At 33.8% G+C, this 24304-nt stretch overlaps 1 protein-coding gene across 7 annotated transcripts in view; it reads left to right on the top strand.

Moving 5' to 3' along the window:
• Positions 1–24304, top strand: part of PCLO (piccolo presynaptic cytomatrix protein) — a 396658-nt gene that overhangs the window by 310119 nt on the left and 62235 nt on the right. For 3 of the 7 annotated variants that reach the window (XM_050782798.1, XM_050782796.1, XM_050782792.1), the window contains exons 15-21: positions 1380–1504; positions 4347–4373; positions 12367–12460; positions 13668–13739; positions 15923–16103; positions 17671–17865; positions 19060–19242. In XM_050782798.1, the coding sequence (XP_050638755.1) occupies positions 1380–1504; positions 4347–4373; positions 12367–12460; positions 13668–13739; positions 15923–16103; positions 17671–17865; positions 19060–19242 (877 nt within the window). Of the gene's footprint in view, positions 1–1379; positions 1505–4346; positions 4374–12366; positions 12461–13667; positions 13740–15922; positions 16104–17670; positions 19879–24304 lie in introns of those variants that run through there. The other 4 variants (XM_050782794.1, XM_050782793.1, XM_050782795.1 and 1 more) reach the window with 4 other exon arrangements.

The following is a 24304-nucleotide window of genomic DNA, read 5'->3' as shown; positions in this document are numbered from 1 at the left end:
CAAATTTTAAAAAGCACTCTCTTCGGGTGGCCTGCAAGTTTTCATTTAAATAAGAAATGGTTTGGGTGCTTCATCATTTAAAAGAGGATTCTAAGGCTGGCAGAGAAAGGAGAGAATGGGGAAGTGTTTCTCTTTAACTAAAGATCTGGAAGCTGTTTGAAATTTCAGTGGTATTAATTACAGGTTATTTTATATTCTGTATTTCCGTGCCAGATTATAGCATACAGTTCTAAATTCCCCATTTCTCCTCTTCTTTAATGGTACTTTGCTTTCTTTTTCACTGTGCTTTTATTACGGTCAGGGACTCTAGTCTTTTCTGGATGGAGATAAGCAATTGAAGATGTATTTTCTGACAGGAAACATAATAAGATCAAAATTATGCTAAAATGAGGATTTATTTTCATTATGAAGTTTTACAGGAAAGTATGACTCATCTGAGTTATCCTATTTTAAATATAAATGCAGCATGTCTGTTTTATATGGAATATTTTAAAAGTAGTATTTTTCTATATGGATTTGCCCTTGAAATATGTATCGCTTCCCCTCTATTATTTAATAAACAAAAGTAACATCAAACAGAATTAAGGTTTATTCTAAATGATGCCGAAAGAGTCTTTCAATTGTAAAAGGAAAAAAATGCTTAACTCAATTATTTTGAATTATGCAGTTTTCTCAAATATTTGTTTGAATTATGTCTTTTAGTATTCAGCCACAATTGTGCAACAGCCAGTAAGCATCTATAAAACAATGCCTCTTCTTTCTTCAGCTTCTAAAATTAAAAGAAAAAAAGATTATTCTAGTATCTCACTCTATTAGGAAAGCTGGTACCGAAAGGTATCCATAGGTTTAATATCAGATAATGTAACATAAAAAAGAGGTAGTAATCTGTGTATTCTTAAATATTCTTACATTTCAGTGCCGACAGCTTTATCTTTAAATAACAGTTCCACCCCGCTGCTAATTATTTGGCAAAATGCAAATAATACTTTATAATAACTTACCAATTAGTTAATTTCTTTGAAAATTCTGGAAATTGTTGTTAATAAACATTAACAACATTTACTATTTTCCTAAGAGTAGCAATTTAATTAAAAAATATAACCAGCATTCTAATATATGATTTTCCTTCTAAATAAACTTTAAACAGGCCAGGCCTTTTCACCGTGGAAAGAATGAACAGCATGTTTGCTAGGAATTAAAATATGCCTGGGAGCTCTCAATTAAATTAGACACTAACTGGTCTGTTTGGCTTCAAATAAAATGAAAATGAAAGTTGATGCTTCTTACAAGAATTTTCTTAAAAACATATTAGTAAATATTGAATGATAATGTATAACATGCTTTAAAAAACTTATGGAATATTTTTCTGTCTCCTAAAGCTTCAAATTAACTATGATCTTGGAAATCTCATAATACATATTCTCCAAGCAAGAAATCTTGTTCCTCGAGACAACAATGGTTATTCTGACCCTTTTGTGAAAGTGTACCTTCTTCCAGGGAGAGGGTAAGTAAAATGAAGAAGTATTTCATCTCATGTTTTAAAACAATAGTATAGTGTTTTCTATTCTTTAATTTCAGCACCTCATTTTAATTGACTTTATTATCTTTTCCTTACTTTCCTCCACACATCATATTTATTTATTTCCAATTAGTAAATAAGGTGGAATTAAAAACTTATAATTAAGCCTTACAGGGTTCTAGAAGAACAGTGATCAAAATGAAACCAGCCTCCAACAGAGCAAATCAGCCCTTCAATTCTGGAAATCACTCCTGTGATGAACTATCAGATTCACTATGAAATCATTTAAGGAATTATTTGTGTCAAAGTTAAAGAATTGGCTTACCTTCCCAAATTTATCTGAGAAATCGATATTCAAGGACTCACAAGTTACTGTTTATTTTTATAGGACATGTGTATTTCCCAATATGTTAGTGTTGATTAAAGGGTTCCCTGATGTATCCTTATTTATAGCATATTTCCAAATCACTGATTTAAAAATTATAAAATAACACAAAGTAATATTAGAAGTATTGACTTTGGTAAATAAATAAAAAGTATCTGTTTGAGTCTCTTGTGTGATGTATAAATTGTTGATATAGTCAAGTGTTCTTTGGAGATATTTAACTCTCACATAAGGCAAATTGCTGTGATCTGGTATATAAGTCAGTACTCAAGTATGGTTTTGAAACACTGATTTGAACCCTACAAATTATTATCCTTCACTTGAACAATTCATATCAGCCAAATTAGCAAGATGGAAACGTAAGATCAACAAATGGAGGTAAAATAAAAAGAATTTAGAGTTGGTAATTTAAAGAAACTGGTTTTATTTTCTTTTCATTTTCCTTTTAATTTGTGGAGTGACATTTGAATTTTCCCTTTAACTTGGAAATTTTCCACTGTGGCACACAAGTAGAAGGAATAATTTGACCCACCATGTACCCATCACGCAACCTCAACAGTTATCACTTAGTGATCAATCACGTTTCATTTTTCCTCATACACTCCCTTAATCTAGATTATTTAGAAGTAAATCTCAGCTATTATAATTATTTCTGCAAATATTTTAGTATATATTTCTGAAAAATAAAACTCATTTAAAAATAACCTTAATACCTTGTATAAACACATATTTAAATTGTTCAAATAATTGTTTGGTTGCCTCATAATATTTTCCTAGTTGATTTGATGATCTAATTGATATTTACAGAATATACTACCCGTCAATAGCAAATTACATATTCCCTTCAAGTACACATGGAGCATTCACCAAAATAGACTATTTTCTAGGACATAAAATAATCTCTGGCAAATTTAAAAGCATTTTAATTATGTGAAGTGTATTCTTTGACTGTAGTTGGTTTGTTTAAAGAAGATCCAAATTAGAGCTATACGCTGAACTTCAGTCTGCTGCTTAGTATTTATATCACCACAGGCAGATCACCAATTTCTTTGAAATTCAGTATTCTTGTCAACCCTGAGAGCCAAGGTAGGCAGAATCATCATGTTTAGCTTGTCAGGAGAACCAAATTAGATAATACTCAGAAAATAATTTTTAAATTGCCAGGTGCTATGTCAAAGTTAGTTCACAGCTTTTAATTTCATCCTTCTCAATAATTTTATTTTAAAAACTTGGAATTGTTGGTATGGTTGCTCTAGTTTTACTCTATTGAACATTTTGAAAAACCAATAATTTTATGTAGAGATTACCAGTAGTCACACAGTACAGGAAAAGGTAGTTTTTGTTTTATGTTCATTCATTTATATCTATATATAGTAGTTGTAACTATAATTTGGCAATATCTTTTATAGTTTAAGAATAACAACAAGGCCGGGCGTGGTGGCTCACGCCTGTAATCCCAGCACTTTGGGAGGCCGAGGCGGGTGGATCACGAGGTCAGGAGATCGAGACCATCCTGGCTAACATGGTGAAACCCTGTCTCTACCAAAAATACAAAAAATTAGCCGGGCGTGGTGGCGGGCATCTGTAGTCCCAGCTTCTCGGGAGGCTGAGGCAGGAGAATGGCATGAACTCGAGAGGTGGAACTTGCAGTGAGCCGAGATCACGCCACTGCACTCCAGTCTGGGAGACATAGCGAGACTCATCTCAAAAAAAAAAAAAAAAAAAAAAAAAAGAATAACAACAAACTGATAACTTCATTCTGCGTTTGATGTTTGATTTGAGTCATTAGACCTTCATTGTTATTTATGACAATATTATGATACAAGGGGAAATCACTGCCAAGGATTTGTCTGTAATTAGCATTTGTAAATGAAAGAATGAAGATAAAGCATTGTTGTTTATATTCTATATTCTCTAATGATATCCTGGAATACAGAGTACCTACCTTTTATTTATTACAGGATATGTGTCAAGTAGAATGTTACAAACTTAAAGAATCATGAAGGACAGGCAGGTAACACAAATCTGTCAGTCCATTCTGGGGTGAGCAACAAGGAATGGTGGGAACCATGGTGAAATGGAGAACAAACACCCCACCTAAAGCTATCCTCCTGTGGTTTGACAAATAAAACATCCCTACTTGGTGAGGTTTGTCTCAAAGGCAGCTAATAAGCTGCTCCTATTCAATTCCTAGGTCTTGCTTTCAATTACACTCCTAATTATTAGACAAGCAGAGGCCTTGGAATGTATTACACTTGCAAGGTATTATTTTCACTGTAATTCTAGCATTATTTTCTGCCTCATGTCATTTATATGTTATGGAATAGCTCTTCTAGTTATTATTTTCATATTTTCTTTCTTATTTCTGTTCCTAACTATTTTCTTCCTATCTTTTCTACTTTCCTGTTTTACCCTTCACTCTCGCTCTTGGAATCAATGCAGTCAAGTCATGGTTGTCCAGAATGCAAGGTAGAGTTGTTTCTCTTTCAGTGTCAAGCTATGCTGTTATGCCTTGAGTTATGCTTTTTGCATTTTTATGTACATTCACTTGCACTTCAACATGGGCTGTAACTTGTATTTTTCTACATGTTTGTGTCTATTGAATCAGCACTACAACAAATTGTTCTGAGCATATTTCTAAATAGCTTTAGCAGATGTGTGCAATAGAACACAGAAAAGTAGAAAATATCAAAAACATAGAAACGATGAATAAAATATATTATTACCATGAAATTAGACATAACTAAAGTCTCATTTATAATCTATTCACTAAAACTCATTTAGCTTCTCACATAATAATCATGAGTTCTCTTGAGTCTTCTATTGAAATAAAAATATAGTCACTTTTCAAAAGTAATTAATGGATCTTCCGGATGTCCAGTGCAGGTGTGTATCCCATCAGGTGTGGTGACTCATGACTGTAATCCCAGGACTTTGGGAGGCCGAGGTGGGCGGATCATGAGGTCAGGAAATTGAGACCATCCTGGCTAACACGGTGAAACCCCATCTCTACTAAAAATACAAAAAATTAGCTGGGGGCGTGTTGGCAGGTGCCTGTAGTCCCAGCTACCCGGGAGACTGAGGCAGGAAAATACATGAACCTGGGAGGTGGAGCTTGCAGTGAGCTGAGATCGTGCCACTGCACTTCAGCCTGGGCGACAGAGTGAGACTCTGTCTCAAAGAAAAAAAAAAAAGAAAATAGGTGTTTGAACTTGGTCCCTCACTTGAACCTAATGTTGAAACATTTTCATGCCTTTATAACTTCTGCCCCACAAAATTTCTGCTGTGCAACGTAGAATGCCATAATTGGCTTGCTGTAGTATATTGGCAATAAGATAATCTTCCTTTGTTCCCAATAGTAGGAGTGTTTTCTAATGCAGCTCATAACAAGTTGCATCATAACACTGTCAACTAAGGCAATTTCTTAGTACATAGCCAAAAGCATTATTTTGCACATCTCTCATTGCATTATAAATTAAATGTGTCATTTAGTTGGAAAGGCAAATCATGTAAGATCTGTAGCAATAGGGTGATGAGGATTTTAATCTCACCCAGATTATTAATGGTACAGCATTCGTTTTTGTCTATGACATTAAAATTTCACACATTTACTACTAATGAGCTGTTTCCCAAATGAGGCTATTTCTGATTTTTAAAAGCATAAATATGTAAATATTTCAAACAACAGGATTAGTTACCACAGCCTTGCTATTGCCCAGAAACTTTTTGTTTCCTTGCAGCCACATAATTGTGGCAAACAATGTAATCGACACTGTGATAGATTCCTCGTTATGGCTGGTTCTCTCATCACAGAACACAATCCAGGTCTCTCAGGCTGATATGCAAAATTAGTTTTGTTTCAAAGAAATAGTATTATTTTTAGAACAGATATTATTAATCACATTATTCAGAATCTCCCTATCTTTTATATATAGAAACTTGGGGGAAATTATCAGAATGATAGAGATTGTATTTAACTTAGAAAAGAGAGAATATTTTATAAATTATAAATAATGGCATGTCTTAGATAACTGTTTAAAAGATCTAGAAGCTACTCTCTTGTCTTTCATTTAGAAATCACTTTCACCATGTCTTTGAGAATTGTCAGTGTAAGAGGGAATTATATTGACAAGGTACTGACATTGTAAGTTAGACTATAGAAGCCAATGAGTGAGGTCCTTAAGAACTTGCGTTTGAATTTTAGCCCTGTCACTTAGAAGCTGTAAGATTTCTCTAAAACTATTTTTCTCTTCTGCAAAATAGGAATAATAACAGCTCCCTTCGCAGGCTTTCTGTGAAATACATGAAATAAATACATCAAAAGTGATAAGCATAATGTCTGGAACATAATAAGCTTTCAATCAATGGTAGTTGTTATTATTATTGCTAGGAACGTGTATCATACATTTTATGTAACCAATGGTTAGTTATCTCTGCAACAAAAAGTTACAGAATGCTTGAGCTACTGAATTATTTAAAAATACTATGTAGAAAATTAAACAACTTTCTTAAATAATAAAATGTAATACATCTTTCATTCTTAAATTAAAAATGAAGTCCTGTTAACTAGTTAAAAATTACACTGATCTAGTTTCCTTGTCTTCTTTATTTTCTTCTTCCCACCTTCTGATCAATATACTCAAACTCTGAAGGGCCAAATGTCAGGCAAGATAAGGTGAGAGAATGACAAGGAAAAAGTCTGGGTCATGCATGAACTCAATACTTTCTCTTGGATAATTAAGAAATGGAAATGAGCATACATGAAGGGCCTCGTTCTGATTTTCTCTCATCACACTGTTGAGCAAACTGAAAATATTTTCTCGTTACTGAGATTTTGTTATGAATGTAATAATTATTTTTAGCTATCATTATATCTGGAAGCCCAGTTCCTGGCTGAACCTTTCTCTAAACAGCATTGGTAGCCTATCAAACCATTTCCTCTGGGACCTATGGAAGGCAGGTACAGGTGTTGTGTATATTTACAATATGATGTCCAAAACGTATTTTACTTCAATAGATTTTAAAGGAAAACAATATACAAGCATGTTCTAAGGATCACTGAACATTTACTTAGCACAGACTATGTGTCAGACACTGTGCCAGGTGCAGGGGTTACAATTGACAATGTAGCCATAGTCTCTGCCATCAGAGAGCAAAGAGGAAAATAAAATGATAGACAATAAGGACACCATTACACCATTAAACAGAGCTTACAAAATGGGATACAGGTTGTACTTTTTCTAAATTAAGAGAAGCAACCTCAGAGGAGTAATTTTGAAAAACGTGTGTGTGTGTGTGTGTGTGTGTGTGTGTGTGTGTGTGTGTGTAGTAAGTTTAGTAAAGGAAAACCAGATAAAACATTAGAAATGAATACCTTCAATGTTTTAGATTATTTTATAAAAGTAGATACACCAAAGAAGCCTTCAAATTTCATTATCTTTTCTCAATTTTTCTTATGAAATTAAAAAATATGTACATGGAAACTGTTTTCCTGCTGGTCTTGAGTAGAATAATTGAATTTCAAATACTTTTTCAGACAGCCTTAAAAGTAGATATACCTATGCACGACAAAATAGGCAATAAAAACAAATAAAAAAATAAACCACCAGTACTTTGGGAGCCTGAGGAGGGCAGATCACGGGGTCAGGAGATGGAGACCATCCTGGCTAACACGGTGAAACCCCGTCTCTACTAAAAATAAAAAAATAAAAAAATAAAAAAAATTAGCCGGGGGTGGTGGCAGGCACCTGTAGTCCCTGCTACTGAGGCTGAGGCAGGAGAATGGTGTGAACCCGGGAGGCGGAGCTTGCAGTGAGCCCAGATTGCGCCACTGCACTCCAGCCTGGGTGACAGAGCCAGACTCCATCTCAAAAAAATAAATAAACAAACAAGGCAAAACTTCAAGGGGGTGAAGTTTTAGATATTTTTTGATAAGCACCATGTCCCATCTTTATGTATTGACCTTTTTATTTTCCCTTATTAATAAACTTCTTTGATTATTAGATATAATTGTCCTAATTTCCCTAATGTTAAATCATTAATGTAATCTTCCCTCAAGAGAATATAGTGTGTTTACTAGACAAGAAAGGAAAGGGAGGATGAACTCCACTTATTTCTCAGCTTGACTTTATGCTCACATTCAAGAATCCCCCTGTTTACCTGCCTACCTTCAACTTGTAAATCCACAGATTTTGATACGACTATTTTGTGTAGAGTTTTAAATTGTGTTAAGTGGCAACACAGTTCATTGAAATTGTGTACGATATGATCAGAGCATGGTAGTTATAAAACAAGTGTTATTGAAGAATGGCTTCGTGTGACCAGCTCTGTGTGTCAGGAAATGCAAGTGCAAAAAATACTGCAAAGGCTTTCATTGGTGTTTAGGAGCAAGCTGTTTTTACTTTCATTAATTCTAAAGGCAATGGATGTTTTAGGTCTGTAGAGAATTGGAGAATCAAACTCATTACTATGATTAAGATAGTCTATTAAAATGAACATTTTAACTTTTGTCCAATCAGTTTAGGTTATTTCTAAATGTATATGGTCAAACATCAGGTATTTATCAGTATTTATAATAAGTAGGCCTAATTGTTCCACAACACTCGCTTAGGATGTACTGTTCAGGATTTCCCTAGGCAACTCCAAAGATGGCCTAACTTGCTCATGTTTGTAATGTGTGTGTACACATTATACATAATTTATATTATATGTATAAAAATTATATATTTAAATTGAGATGGAGAATTTTAGATTATAAAGAAGACAAACTCGATACTTCAGGTAGTGAAGCCTGCAATTAAGAAAATAGATGGATGTCACATTTTATGATGGGCCTAATCAACTGAGTTCATATAACATTTATTTAAGAGCAAAAAATCAAATTAACTATGTTTGAATCCTGGTCCTACCAGTTAATAACTATGTAACTTTGACAATATGCCTTAATTTTTCCGAGCTTTAAGTTTTCTCGCCTATAAAATGGAATAAGAAGTAATACCTGTAAAATGGGGTTAATATGAGTATTACATGAGTTAATACATGAAAAGCACTTAGAACTTTACCAGAGGAAAGAATAGGCATTTAATAAATGTTAGTTATGATTTTAATATGCTTGCTTTTAAAAATGCTTTTCATGCATGAATTAAATACATACTCATATGTCAATACAATACAAGGGTTTTTTAGTTGATAGAGATGTACAATTCCTGATACGGAGTTGGCATTCAATAATTTTTGCTAGGTGTATAAGTGAAAACAAAGACTAAATGTGGATTTGAACAATTTGAATAACAATTATTCACATGTATGGATTAAGAAAAGATAGGGACTGATAAATCCCTTCAAAGATACTTCAATACTACTGCAGACTATTTTAATATATATTGGCAGACCCAGAACTTTAGTGATAGTACGTGGGTTTGCATTTGGTATTAATTCCCATCTTGTTAAACAAATTGCATATTTTTTAGAACTTAAAAAGCATAATTTCATTACTGTTCAGTATATTAGATAAATCTTGGCCGGGCGCGGTGGCTCAAGCCTGTAATCCCAGCACTTTGGGGGGCCGAGACGGGCGGATCACGAGGTCGGGAGATCGAGACCATCCTGGTTAACACGGTGAAACCCCGTCTCTACTAAAAAATACAAAAAACTAGCCGGGCGAGGTGGCGGGCGCCTGTAGTCCCAGCTACTCGGGAGGCTGAGGCAGGAGAATGGTGGGAACCCGGGAGGCGGAGCTTGCAGTGAGCTGAGATCCGGCCACTGCACTCCAGCCTGGGTGACAGAGCGAGACTCCGTCTCAAAAAAAAAAAAAAAAAAAAAAAAAATCTTAATATGGTTTCCATAACCTCACCACCTTGGTAAGTAAGTCCAAAACAAACAGAGGCTTTAAAACTCATACTACCATGTGTTTGTTTCCTGTGTATATTCACATAGGAGAATAGCCATGATTCTCAAGTAGCAATTCACGTTTACTATTAACTGAAAAGTAGTCACTAATTCTTTCTATGTCACTATCAAAGTTATTAACTCTTTCTATGTATTAATTTCTATGTATTATTTCTGTGTAGACACTTTTTTGTAGACACGAATTCTATCGCCATCAAATTAAGTCATTAATTCTATGTTACCATCAAAAAAGAATCCAAAACTAAATTTAAAGCAACGTATCTTACTAAAAATTTTTGAATTTTTCATTATGAAATATTTCAAGTTTACTAAAAATTATAGAAAATACCCTAACAAATATCTGTGTGCTTGCTCTCCAATTTTGTCAGATCTCAAGATTTTGCTATATTTGTTTTAGATGTTTTAAAATAAAAGATAATACCCGGAGGCTCTCTGAAATCACTTCCCTGTCCATCAAAAAAACTCACTAAATTGAATTTAATATTCATAATTTACAAGTTTTCTTACAATATTAATATATGTATGTCAAATATACATGTATATATGATGTGTAATCGTATTTCACATGATTTTATCTTTGTACCATTATACCATACTATATTAAGTGTTTGATCAAAACTTTTTTCAAGATATATCTATCTTGATATATGGAGGCTTTTAAGATTTATTTAATTGATTTTCAGTGCCACTTACTATTTCATTGAAATGAATATATCAAAATGTATTTATTCTTTCTTCTATTGGCTTACTATTGAAATAATGTTACAATTAATATTCTTGAACAAATTTCTTGTTCACAGGTAGGAGAATTTATGGTAGAAGTGGAATTAGTAGAAATTGAATATTTGGATGTTTGGGTATATAAACTTAAACTTCACCAGATATTGACAAATTTATCTAAAAAGTCTATATAGAAACTTCCTATCCACAGTCTATGAGAGCTCCTCTTTCTTTAAATCATTGTCTCTATATTTCCCTAAAATTGTTTGTAATTTATCTTGAGTGACAACTGTCAAATTGTGTATATTCAAATTGGTTGAAGTGGGAGGAACACTGCTTTATTTCAATTGGATTCAGCTCACAATGGCTGACTTGTGAAGTGTTATGAAACACCAACTCGGTGCTTCTTAATCTTGGCTACACATTAGATTCACCTCGGAGCCTTCAAAAATCCTAATATTCAAGCCTCATCCCAGACTAATTACATCAGACTTTCCTTCGGGGTGTAAGCAGGGTTAAGAGGGAAGTGGGTGAAGGGTTGACTGACCCACCTCCCACCACCAGAACTCAGGTGATCCCATTATGCAGTCAATGTTAAGAATTACTTCCTTTGTATCTGACTGGTAAGAAAATAAAATCAGAGAGACAGGGAAAGTACTTGCCTGTAGGCCCATCTTTAAAAGTAAGTGGTGACCTGGAGTTTGATTCTCAATAGCTTTCTCTAGAATGTGTAGGTAAATTAGTGGCTGGGGAAGATTTCCAGGCATCCAGGATATGGCAGTATTTGAGACCAGGAATGTAGCAAGAGTTAGTTTGACAATAGTTTGGAATAGAACTACAGATTACAAGGGACAGGATCCAGCCCCTTTTAGGAAAGGCAACTTGTGAAGTCCAGACATATGTAAAGACTCCCAGACAAAGAGGTTGGTTTACAGGACTCTAGTGTCCACCAGAGATGAAGTATTATTTAGAACGTGAGACATAAGCTTAGGCAGAAAATGCAGAAAAAAAGCAGTGAGAGTTAGAGAAAGGCCTTGTCTGTGTGGGCACCATTTGGTAATAGCAAATGACAGTAATCTAATTTCAACCCCATCAGTTGGTGACAGCTATACATGTTCTGCCAGACTTAATTAGGATATGCTTTGAAAATTAAGTTGTTTTTAAATGTGTAGCATATAAGCTTCTAATTGGTGCTCAGAGGAAATGGAAAGTCAAGGATTAATGCAAATGTCCCAAGTTATAATAATTGAGGAAAGATTTTATTTGGTTCATCAATTGTAAAATAACATATTGACATAAACCAAAAATTTATATTTAATTAAAATTGCTTTATAACTGCATTAAATATACTTTACCAAGAGTGTTGGTAAATATACTTTAAATATCAGATAACAAGTGTTTATGGAATGTCAGCCACAGCAACAGCCATTCTTCATCTTTTTCTCAATCAGTACAGTCATTACAATGTTTTAGTTTTGCTTTTCCATACATGCAAAACTATAGGAAAGTTAAACACCAAATTACTGTTTATCGGGCAATAACATTGATGTTACCATTTAGTTCATATAATTACCTCCTATGTTCAGGAAAGAGTAAGATTTCTAAATTATAGTATAGTTAGAACACCTACAAGCATTTCAAGAAAACTACAAGCATCCAACATATTTTTAAGTTGTCACTGTGCGTTCAGGGTTTAAGACATGAGGATGATGAGATAATTATAGAGTGATTTGAAATAAAATATCTTGAACAGTCTGCATGTCCTTTAGTTTAACTGTGAAGTCATCAACTAAGGTGAATAATCAAAATAACTCTTTCTTTTCTCCCAATTCAGTGCTGAGTACAAGAGAAGGACTAAATATGTCCAGAAAAGTCTTAATCCTGAGTGGAATCAAACAGTAATTTATAAAAGTATTTCCATGGAACAGGTATGTAAAGATTATTTCTAGGTGACAGAATTAGGCTAATATAAGTACAGTGATAGCACAATTATTCAAAAATTGGATCTATATACATTTGGCCAATCAAACAGAAAAAGTTGAGTGAAATACATGTAAGAAATGTAGACAATGGGAAAAAAATGAGTGACGTTTAAACATAGGGTGAAAGTAAATGTGCACATTTTGACAAAGCAGCCAAAACATAAACAAATAAAATAAGAAAACTAGTGGAATATTTTCCATTTATTATTTCAGAATTTAAAATTTTTAATAGACTAAGCCACAGTTATCAAATTTGAGAGGGAAATATATTTTCCAACTGGCTATATTTTGACTTTCATACACAGTATACAGAAAAAATAAGATTCAATGCATAGAACTGTATTACTGCACCAGACAATATTTTAGGATCTCATCTCTTTGCTAAATTGAGGCCTCCTAAGAATCTGGCACTGTGGTGCTAAACTCTATAGAAGAACACAAAATGATGACTAGTATAAAGGGTTATCACCACAGATAAGTAACTGTAGACAAAATTACACTAATGTGCTTCTGAAAATCTGCATTTTTATAACTTTGCTTGAGTAACAGACAATAACTGAAATGTATAAAGTTGAATTCAGAGAGAAGACTGCAAAGACAGTTCCCATATAAACCAATTTACAAGTGAACTGTCTTTCAAAATGAGGTTCTCAATTTGTCTTCTAGTAGATTAATTTGATTACAAAAACAAAGCTTGATATAAATTATAATCTGGGTTTGTGAATTTAAAATAAACTCACCTGCAGAAATAAGACAATGCTACTAAGTTTTTTAGAAATTGCTGAAGCATCTAATCCAAATACTTCATCTATTTAATACTAGACGTTTTTGCAATCTATGAATTTCTTATATTTAGAGTACTTATAAATTCTGATTTCTATTTTTGAAAATGAGGTGGGGATACAATAAATAAGAATTATCATTTTATTCACAAAATAATGTTCCATATGATCAAACACTAGAGTGCAAAATCATTCAAATTTTATGTAATATTTAATATATTTAAACTACATAGTTTTTGGTAAAATTTTAAGTATTTTCACATAAATGGAAGGAGTTTAAGGAAATAAAAATAAATATGTCTACTGTATATGTATAATGAAAATGTATGATGGAAAGATAGGTTAATTATGTTTCTATTTGAACTATATAGCTCAAGAAGAAAACACTGGAGGTGACAGTTTGGGATTATGATAGATTTTCATCCAATGACTTCCTTGGGGAGGTAAGCCTCTGACTTCCTTTCCCTTATTTGCTACTATGGTAAACCACCAATTAAAGCATGATGCAAAGCATATTTCTGAAGTTTGTAAGATAGCCATTTCTGCATAAAATCTTTCGGCAGATAGAATTTATTTCCTGATTTACTCTTTGAGTAGATTAATACCAACTCAAGAAATGATTTTCACTCTATCACTTGATGTACTTTATAATTAATTTCTAAGATGAAATTTTGTTTCAATAGGAAGATATGCAATCATACTGTGAGTCCAAATGAGATTTGAAGTAATAAATTTATCATATTATAAAATGGCCTGGACTTTTCAAAATGCATTTACACGTTCTTTAATTGATTCGATGGGATATATTGCATTGTTATTTATAATTAAGTTTCCTGAGAAAAATTGCTGAAAACATTTTAAGAAGCAAAACTACAAGTAGGAGAAAACAATAAAAACAATTTTTACATTAACATCAAGGAATCAAAATAACCTAATTGTATGCCTGTGTCAGAATATCTCATATACCCCATAAATACATACACTTACTATGTGCTTGTAAAAATTTAAAAGTAAATAAATAACCTAATCATGAAATTGGTAGAGTGAACAAATCTTGTGATTTTTTTAATCTATTATATATATACACACATGTATAGATATATATACATTGTTTATAGATATGAACATAATACATACATTGTTTATACATAGGAACATTATATGTATAATGTAGATATGTACACATTGTATAATGTAGATTATATATTATATGTTGTATATACACATATATTATACATTGTATATACATATATTATACATTGTATACATAATGTGTATATACATACAATGTATATGTGTCTGTATACTATACAGTGTATACAATTGTATGTATAGTGTATATATGTTTATGTACACATTATATATACAATGTATATATACTATACATATATAATATATATACTATACATATACAGTATATATAATATATATACACACACATATTGTTTAGTGTTCTGCTTAGGGTAGAAGTTATGAATGAATATTAAAAATAATCTCCAAAACCTACAAAATATGATATCCTTTTGATAGAGATTATATAAAACGGTTGTGTAATCAAGGTGATAATGAGGCCTTGTTTGGTTGTTAAGACTTTGCACCTCTCTTTTCACCAAAACCGGAGCATTTGACCCTTACCTTCCAGCTCCATCCAGCTCTAGCCACTTGGACGAATCTTGATCTTAGGCAAGAGTACTCTAGATTAGTATTATGTCTGACTTTATGTCTCAAAAAAGTGACTTATTGAAGTCCCTCTAATTTATGGTCTTATGTTTACGTGAGCCTAAAGCATATATCCATTGGTCTGGTTTTCATTTCTTTTTAGCTCATCATATCTAAGATGTCAGCAACTGCAAAATGCACCAATGTACTAAGAAAAAAAAAGTTGCCAATTAAACCACGACGAAATGTGTTAGTCATATCCCTATTTCAAATGTGAACTAAAGTGTGTTTTAAAATAGAATAAATAAATTTATAATTGCAACTTTCTCATTCTTTTCCAGTTTGTCTCTTTTGTGACTAAAATCAAACATTTTTCAAGGTTGCTAGTCCAGTTTAAGATTAGAATGAGTTATGAGTTCTTTTTTTTTTTTCTTTTCTGAGACGGAGTCTCGCTGTGTTGCCTGGGCTGAAGTGTGGTGGCGCGATCTCAGCTCACTGCAAGCTCCACCTCCCAGGTTCACGCCATTGTCCTGCCTCAGCCTCCCTCGTAGCTGGGACTACAGGCACCAGCCACCACGCTCGGCTAATTTTTTTTGTTTTTGTTTTTTTAGCAGAGACGGGGTTTCACCGTTAAGATTAAAATGAGTTCTTACAACAAAAAGAAGTTTTGTTTTATGAACAGATTGACTTGTGACCCTTTTAACATCATATCCAAATAATTTATTTAATAGTCAAAAATTTTATACAGTTCAGTTCAAGCAAACATTTATTAAGCATCTAGTATGTAAAAGACATTGTTTCCAGTATCATTGGTAAAGAAAAATGAAGAAGAAAGAAGCATCATCCTCAAAAGTTATACTGTATTCCTTGGTTTATATCCTTTAATAAATTTTAGAACATAGAAAAAGTAATGAATTAAACGTACTTTAGTCCCTAAATGTCATTGATTTGTTACACTTTTTTTCAGGTATTGATTGATTTATCTAGCACATCTCACCTCGATAACACTCCAAGGTGGTATCCTCTCAAAGAACAGACTGAAAGCATTGATCATGGCAAGTCGCATTCCAGTCAGAGCAGCCAGCAGTCCCCAAAGCCATCTGTTATCAAAAGCAGAAGCCATGGTATCTTCCCTGACCCATCAAAGGGTAGGAAATACTTTTTAAGCAGAAAAAGCTTTGTGTCTATTTGTTCAGTCTGTATCTTCTTAGTGTAAATGTTTGTACATTTAACATATACTAATAGACTAGACATGACTGGAAAATACTTAATATAATGTCATGCAAAGAGTGATGGATGTGGAGTCAGGAGAAATGGGCTTTATTCTCAGATCATCATCCATACTTAGGTGTAGGACTTTGTAATCTTCACTTCTCTAACTGTCCATTTTCCAACATGTAAAATGGAGGAGGTTGGACTATATGAGCTGTTTGGTCTATTCCACCTCAAAATCCATGATAACATGATTTCAGAAAATGCATTTGGGTATTTCATAAAGATAATAGAAAAATCCCTACTGGTTCATTGACTAGACATAATCATCATTACCATTAAGGTATAATCCTTCTACTTGTTGAATCTCTGGTTGTCCATAAATATTGTCTTACCCAATAAATATAATTTTGCATGCTACTTTTTATTTATCATACAAAGAATATTTTCCCTTGTCATCAAAACAATTGGTATGCTGAAATTTACTTAAGTCTTTCCTAAATGTTGAACTCAAGCTAATTTTTTAATAAATTATTTTTTAAATAACAGTGCCATACATTGGGTTTGACAATATGCAAATATGCACAGCACTCTCATTCAAATGAGCTTTTCCTTTGAGAGGTTCATTACCAGCTGTCCTACAACACAACATTAATCCTCATCATAAACTGAGTTACTGCCTCTGTGGGATAAAACGTGTGGTACCTTACCTACATATACTGAACTATTTATAAGTATTAAATATAATTTTTATATTGGACTTGAATATTACTTCCTTGTCACCTTTTCTAGGAAAGTCCATCAAATTGAAAAGTGGTTCTTTGTACATGAGATTCTCTGAATCATAAATGCAAGTGTTCTAGGAGATGAGAAAGTGAGTCCATGTCCAGTAGGCCACTGAGTTGGTATCATAAACCACTGACTACGAGTGCTGTAGATTATTTATTAATGAGTTTTATAGATCATTTATGGGTTCTACTTAGCCATCTCAACTCTATCTTGCTTAACATTCTGCAAGATCATTAGTATAAAGATCTCTTTCTATGACTGCCTTAGGAAATATGTGATCCATACATTCTCTACAATGGTTTGAGGCATGATTCTACAATCTCCACATTTAATATGTCCTAGTGACTTACATCCTTCATCCTGTTTTTACTTAAAACTCCTCCTGTGTACCGTCTCCTACCTGACCTGTACTGGAATTAGCAGAGGTGCTTGTTGAAACTAGAAGTTAACATATTTATTACTAGAAGCTAGTCAGAATGTATTTCTTTTTTCAAAGTTATCTCTTCTCATTGCTATCATCCTTTTGCCTTTCCTCCCCCAAATTGTTTCCCAGATGTTTAATCACAGTTCTCTATGATGACCAGTTGCATAAATGAATCATATAAGACCCAGAATTAACATAAAGTTTAGACAGTTTCAAATTATGTGTAGACAAAGCTTGACAGGAGGAGTGCTGGAACAACTTTAACTCATGTTTTACCCTTTTGTGACCAGACATGCAGGTTCCCACCATTGAGAAATCCCATAGTAGTCCTGGTAGCTCAAAATCATCATCAGAAGGCCATCTCCGTTCTCATGGACCATCTCGCAGTCAAAGCAAAACCAGCGTCACTCAGACCCACCTGGAAGATGCAGGGGCTGCCATAGCTGCTGCCGAAGCTGCCGTGCAACAACTCCGCATTCAACCAAGTAAAAGACGCAAATAAATTCCTCAGCATGGCAGCTTAATGTTCATCTGTTGCCTTTCTTTCCTGCTGTCCTTTCCTGTTTGCTTTCAGTTTTCAACATCCTCTGCTCACCCTGTTCTCTGTCCCTTCGTCTGTGTAAGAACGATATCAATACATTAATATGCTCTTTCTTATTTAGATTTTTTTTATTTACATAGACTGAAATAAAACTGGCTGTTTCTCCTTTGTTTACACCATCCATCCAACCTGGCTCATAGCATTTGATACAGTGTCTGTGATGTTTGGAGGCAAAGCAATGTTGTGTGTCCTTTTTGTTTGCGCTTAAATATCTTTTAGAATACAGAAATTATAAGCACAAGTGGCTGCCAGTTTTTCAGACCTTATACCAAAAAATAAAAAAGTGCACTCATATAAGTATTTAGAGCAGATTCACAATTAGATTCTTGTGTCTGAAAACACTCAAAAAGTCTAGGCAGAAGATAATGCAACCAACAGTCAACTTCTAGAACCTTGGAGGAAAAGCCATTTCAAGACAGTGCTTTAAAACACTAATAAATTATGCTTGTGAAATATGGTAACTTTCCATGTGCAAAAATTTGTAGTCTTGAAAAGTCTGTGAAGAAAATCTTATTTCTTATATTCTCAAAAAACTACATTAAATTAATATATATATAAGCACATGTCATGAGGCAATGCAACTTCATTGAGGAGCACAATTGGGTCCATTCTGTTGGATCACACTTTGTATGCGATGACAGATTTTACAGATTTTTTTTCTAACCATTGGAAATCAAAATGTACTATGTCTGGTAGCTATAAGTCAAGCAAAATATAACAATTGACCTATCTTAACTGCTGTATTTTCATTTCATTTGTGAAAATTTAGTCAATTGATATAATTATATAAAAATAAGTGCAAATATTTCACAAATGTAGGTGCCCTGTTACTTCTAAAAGGCATTAGCCAGGCAATGGAGATAGATCGTTGTTCTCTGCATCTCCCTAGTCATCATTTCCAAAGAAACAGCCAGTTTTAAACCCCTTTAGTGCTGTGCATGTGGTGTCATTTTGGCATTTGAAAACACAACTTATTTAAATACAGCAAAAGAGCACCTCTGTTTGCATGAATAACATTTAAGCTGGTTCCATCTGAGGATACATACTCTGGGTTTCCATTTCACCCACACTGCCACAGCAGCACATAAAAGCGGTCAGTCTAATCATGCCAGGAAGCAGCACAGACACAGCATAGCAGGAGTCCTCCCCATTCAAAGAACTCAGTCTGATAATCTGCCTCCACCAGCCAATGGCAACCAAGACCAAAGCCAGCTAGCCCTCAGGAAGGTGATGTCTGATGGACCAGTCAAGCCAGAAGGAGGTGAGCAGAAAGGCCCTGTTCAAAGCACACAGCAAGAACATCCCCCAAATTTAAAGCTCTCCTCTTTAATTTTTAGAGATTGTCTGATAAAATATGTTTATCCACTTTTTAATGTGCTTTTGTGGGCATGGCATTTCAGGACTTCATCATCACCATGTAAGTCCCAAGACCAGTCCCGTAATATATTGACTACAGTGATTTGTATTTTTCTATGCACTGGGCATCTTTTGACTTTTGTTGGGAAATAGATTAACAATATTCATATTGCAGAATGGAATGCATGCTACTAACCTAATCTGTTCAAGCATGACTATAAATATGTTTCATTGTGATAAAAGTTTAAATTGCTCACAGTTCAAGTTAGCCTACCAGTTGGAATGTGGATCAGTTTTTGTTGCCTATTATTTCAAGTGTAACTTTTAAAAATTTAGTGGATTTTGAAAATTCTTAGAGGAAAGTAAAGGAAAAATTGTTAATGCATTCATTTACCTTTACATGGTGAAAGTTCTCTCTTGATCCTACAAACAGACATTTTCCACTCGTGTTTCCATAGTTGTTAAGTGTATCAGATGTGTTGGGCATGTGAATCTCCAAGTGCCTGTGTAATAAATAAAGTATCTTTATTTCATTCATAAACTACTGGGTTCTGAGCCATTGTTATATGATGCAGCTTAAAATGAATGTGTCAGTTTTGTTTTCTCATTTGATTTCGTTGCAGTAGATTTTAATTACTGCTTCATTGCTAGTGACAGCTGTAATGATTGGACATTTGAGAGCAGGACAAAGTTCCATCTTGGAAACACTGTAAGATAGATGGAAAATTGTCACCAAATAAAAGCATCAGAGATTACATTAAAATGTAAATAAATAATGGGATTGGGCTACCCTAGGCAACATTTCTGCTATTTCTGTCTCCCACGTCTGATCTACTTTGCAATCTTCTCAGGTTCCTGGATAGAGGAAGGTAAATTCCATTGCTTTGGAGAAGTGGCTAACCTTGAACTCATAGCTGTGTTCAGAAACGAAAGCACATGTACACCCATCTGTAACCTAACCCCAACATTTCTAGAATTTTCCCCCAAGAAAGAGTGCCACTGCCAGTGACAAAGAATGAAGCTAGGGTGATTATACAATTATCTTCAAATTTAATTCAAAAGCACATATTAAAATAATTTTTTTAAAAAATAGGATACTAGTATTTGTCCCCTTCAGTACTTCTCAGCCCTAAAATATTTGATTTTATGAGTCCATATTTGGCACAAAATTAAAATCAAGCCTTATACTTTCCTGTTGCATTCTTTTTATTCTCATAAAATTAAAAACATTTCATATGTCCTTCTCCCAATTAATTATATATGTGGTGGCAATGTAAGACATATGTCGCATTACAGAGGTAAACCACTGAGGTGTTTCCTAAATTAGGTAATTAAGGAAACAATCAGCTTAAACATTAGGATAATTCTGAATATGTGTTACTCAGCCCAGTTTATAGATTATCACCAAAGCATAATTTCTTTTTTCTTGTTAGCCTTACTAAAACTTTCATTTTTAAAATTCCACCTCTCACCTTTTCTTCCATCAAATAAGTTCACTTGATTTCTTCATGTTATTCACGTTATTACTTGAAATATTCTTTTAATTATAAATGCCACAGTAATCAAACACTTCCCTTATTTCACACCTTATTTTTAATTATTGTGACTTAAGTGTTTCTACATAACATTTTATATGATTTTCTTCCTAGACATAGTCCTTAAAATTTATATTAAAGTGTTTTAATCCCTTTTTTTGAATAGTGCTCTAATAGATATTCTCATAGATTTAGTCTTGTGATTGACTTAGAAGTCACTCTTTATTAAAATCGTAATCAAAAGGAAAACTAGATAACACAGCATGCTTTCATGTTTAATTTTGTTCTAATAGATGATAAATAAAAAGCCTTATTTTCTAAAGTATAATTTTTCTGCTATTATAAATATACCAATATAATTGATCCATGTATATTTCCAGACACTTCATAGCAAACATACTGTAGTGTTAAATTTATATAAAATGCAATATAAATTCTTTAAAGTGCAGAGAGAAAAACTAGGCAGAAATACAAACATATAAAAAGAACCTGCAAGTTCCTGTTCACTAACTGCAGAAGTATTAATAATAATCGTAAGTGTTGGGATAAAAGTGTCCCATTTCAAACCTCAAAATGGAGTTCATATAATCCCATCTGCATTCTGAAAATAATAATCTGCATTTGAATAGTTCTCCATGTTGTACAGAGCGTTTTGTCATCCATTTCTCATTTTATCACATTAAGTGGATGAGAGAGTCATTTCAATATTCTTATACTTGTTTTTTTATGGGTAAGCAATCAGAGAGTCAGAGGGGTAGGCTGGCTGGTATAAGAACACACAGCTAGAAATTTTCAGAACTGACAAATATAACATTGTCTTGTGACTTTTCGAGTTACAATTTTTGAATACATTGTCTCCTTTAAAATCAAAGTCTCCTAATTTTAATAAGAACAGTCACTTATGACTTCTCTCTCAAGTTCTTACAAATGATTAGCGGTAGCTAGAAATGATGGCGGAATTCAATTAATACTCTCTATCTACATGGTCCTCCTTTCTAAAGATTGTTGATTTAACCTAGCAAAAGGAAGCCTTCCCACTGTGCAAGCCCAGTGAGGCATTAGGCAATGTTTCTGACTCCATTAGAAAAGGCTGTGGGTCCATCTGTAGGCATTTCTATCAAGAGTGACAAAAATTGTCCCTAAAGAGCTTTTCAAAGATTTTTTGTAAGCTTCTCAGCAGATTTCTGCTTGAGCTAGCATAAAATACGGGTCAAACAAGAATTATGGAGTAAGTCAAAAGAATTTTTTCTTTCCCCCTGGGGTTTAGTTTCATACTAAAACACCTGATGGGAAAGTATAGACAGATTGCGCAAAACCATCCTGATGCCTAAACAACTCTCCATAGTTAAAAACCTCTGGAAATGTTTTTGGTGGTTGTTGTTTTCCCCATGCTAGCTAGTTTGGTTGAACACAAGCCTTGCTATTTCAGAAGATTTTTTATTTGTTGGTTTGCTTGAAAACTATATCAAGACCAAAACAAGCTGAAGCATTCCTAAAACCTTGAAGATTTATTTAGTTGAAACCCAATATATTAAATTTAAGTACAGTTGGGAAAACCTGAGCTATTTTTGTTTGATACTAAGATTTTAGGTATGAGTTTTAAATTTAGAAACAGGCAATACAGGATGAGGAGAAATATCCCTCTCCCCTGGTCAATAAAACAAGAACCATTGGGACAGGTTGGAGAGATTAGGTGAGAAGATAAATCATTAGATAAGTCATGCAAGGAAATATGATTTCGAGTTCCTTGATGTGGCCAAATTGTAGGAGAAAAGCCTGATGCTACTTCCACAGACCACTACTGGAAACTCCACTTTCAATAAAGCTCATTTGCGGCACCTGTCAAAGAAGAGTTTCATATCCATGCGTTGCCTTGGTGAACTCTTACTAAGCCATCACTGTGGGAGCTTCTGCCTTGGGCAAGTGGTAGTGGGTGGATGGGTTCGGGAGTGGGTGGGACTGGGAGTGGAGGGAATTGTTGGTTACAAATGATAGTAGCTAATTAGCACCCCATTTTCTTTTGACCGGAAGCAGATGATCACTTCTGGTCAGAAGGATTTTAGCCTTCCCTGTTTCTGTAAAGCACAGGTCCATAAGAAAAATAAAGGAAAAAGCATAAGAGAAATCAGTTTCATTTGGAGGTGAAGTCTTCTTTAACATTGTATGTACAAGATTAATAAAAACAAATTTTACATTCCTCATTTCCATGTGTTTGTGCAAAAAAAAAATTGTTTAAACCTTGAGCAGTTTAATATAAAAAGAAAATTCGAACTGTAATGACATGCGCATAGCAAACATCCAACAAAATCTAAGAGAATCAATTTGGACAATTTCAGCTTTCAGAGTTCTATACCTGTTTATCTGAGATAAGAATTTCATTTTGTTGTCTGTGAAAATCAAAATGCTCTTCTAAAGTTTTGGTTTTGAGAGATTCTACATTTTCTTGGAATGATTGACTATGCATTTTCAAATATTTCTATAGTCATTTAAATTTATTGCTAGAAATACCTCTGCCATACATACAGAATCAGACAGTAAATGTAGAACTCTGACCATATCACACTATCTCTTGTTTATGGACCTTCATTCCTGAAGATGAATTCACTGGCCTACCATCAATGGGTACTTCTGTTCTTTTCCAGTAGTAGCCATGGAACTGCACTGAGCCATCTGCATACTTTGGTCTGGTCCACAATGGGGATTTATATGTTCGTTTCATCTGACATGAAAAGTAAGACCAACTGGCCCATCTAAACACCAAACTTGGCTTCAAAATTGTTATGCCTTAGTCATATGGTCTAGCTACGGGCCTAAATAATGAGGATGGGACTATTAATACATGATCTAAGAAGAGAAAGGCCTAAATTTTACCATACCAAGATTTCTTAAATATTATTTATGACATGTCTTTAAAAATAATATCCATAAAGCCTAGTTTTTATAATGCAATTATTTTCAAAAAGTTAGTTGATCAGATTACCACCAGGAAGCAGGACCTGTGGAAATAAGACAGGCAAGTAAATGCTGATGGGGGAGGGAAATGAGAATGCCAATGGAGACATGGTGGGGGGCAGTCAGAGTACAATAAGAGCATGGGGCAGGCAACTTTCTCACTTGGATAGGAGGATCATGGAACCAGGGATATGCTGCCCAAGGAGAGGTGGAGGAATGCCAAAGACACTAATTGTCAACTTAATAATAGTCCCCAAATCCAGATATCTAACTATCCATGAAATGCTTGGTTATTTTTCCACTTTTCATCCACATGTATTACATACATTATGTAAACCATAATATTTCACCCATTCTCCATTGTGCAACATGATCTGGGGGAAGAAACGTGGGTATGGGGTAAGATGAAAGGAATCTTCATGTATACTGAACAAGACCATGAAAACATTATTTTTCTTTTTTATTACTGTGATGTACATG

This window comes from Macaca thibetana, chromosome 3 (assembly GCF_024542745.1).
Source record: "Macaca thibetana thibetana isolate TM-01 chromosome 3, ASM2454274v1, whole genome shotgun sequence".
NCBI classification, from domain to species: domain Eukaryota; kingdom Metazoa; phylum Chordata; class Mammalia; order Primates; family Cercopithecidae; genus Macaca; species Macaca thibetana.
This window is presented reverse-complemented; position numbering and strand designations above follow the sequence as displayed.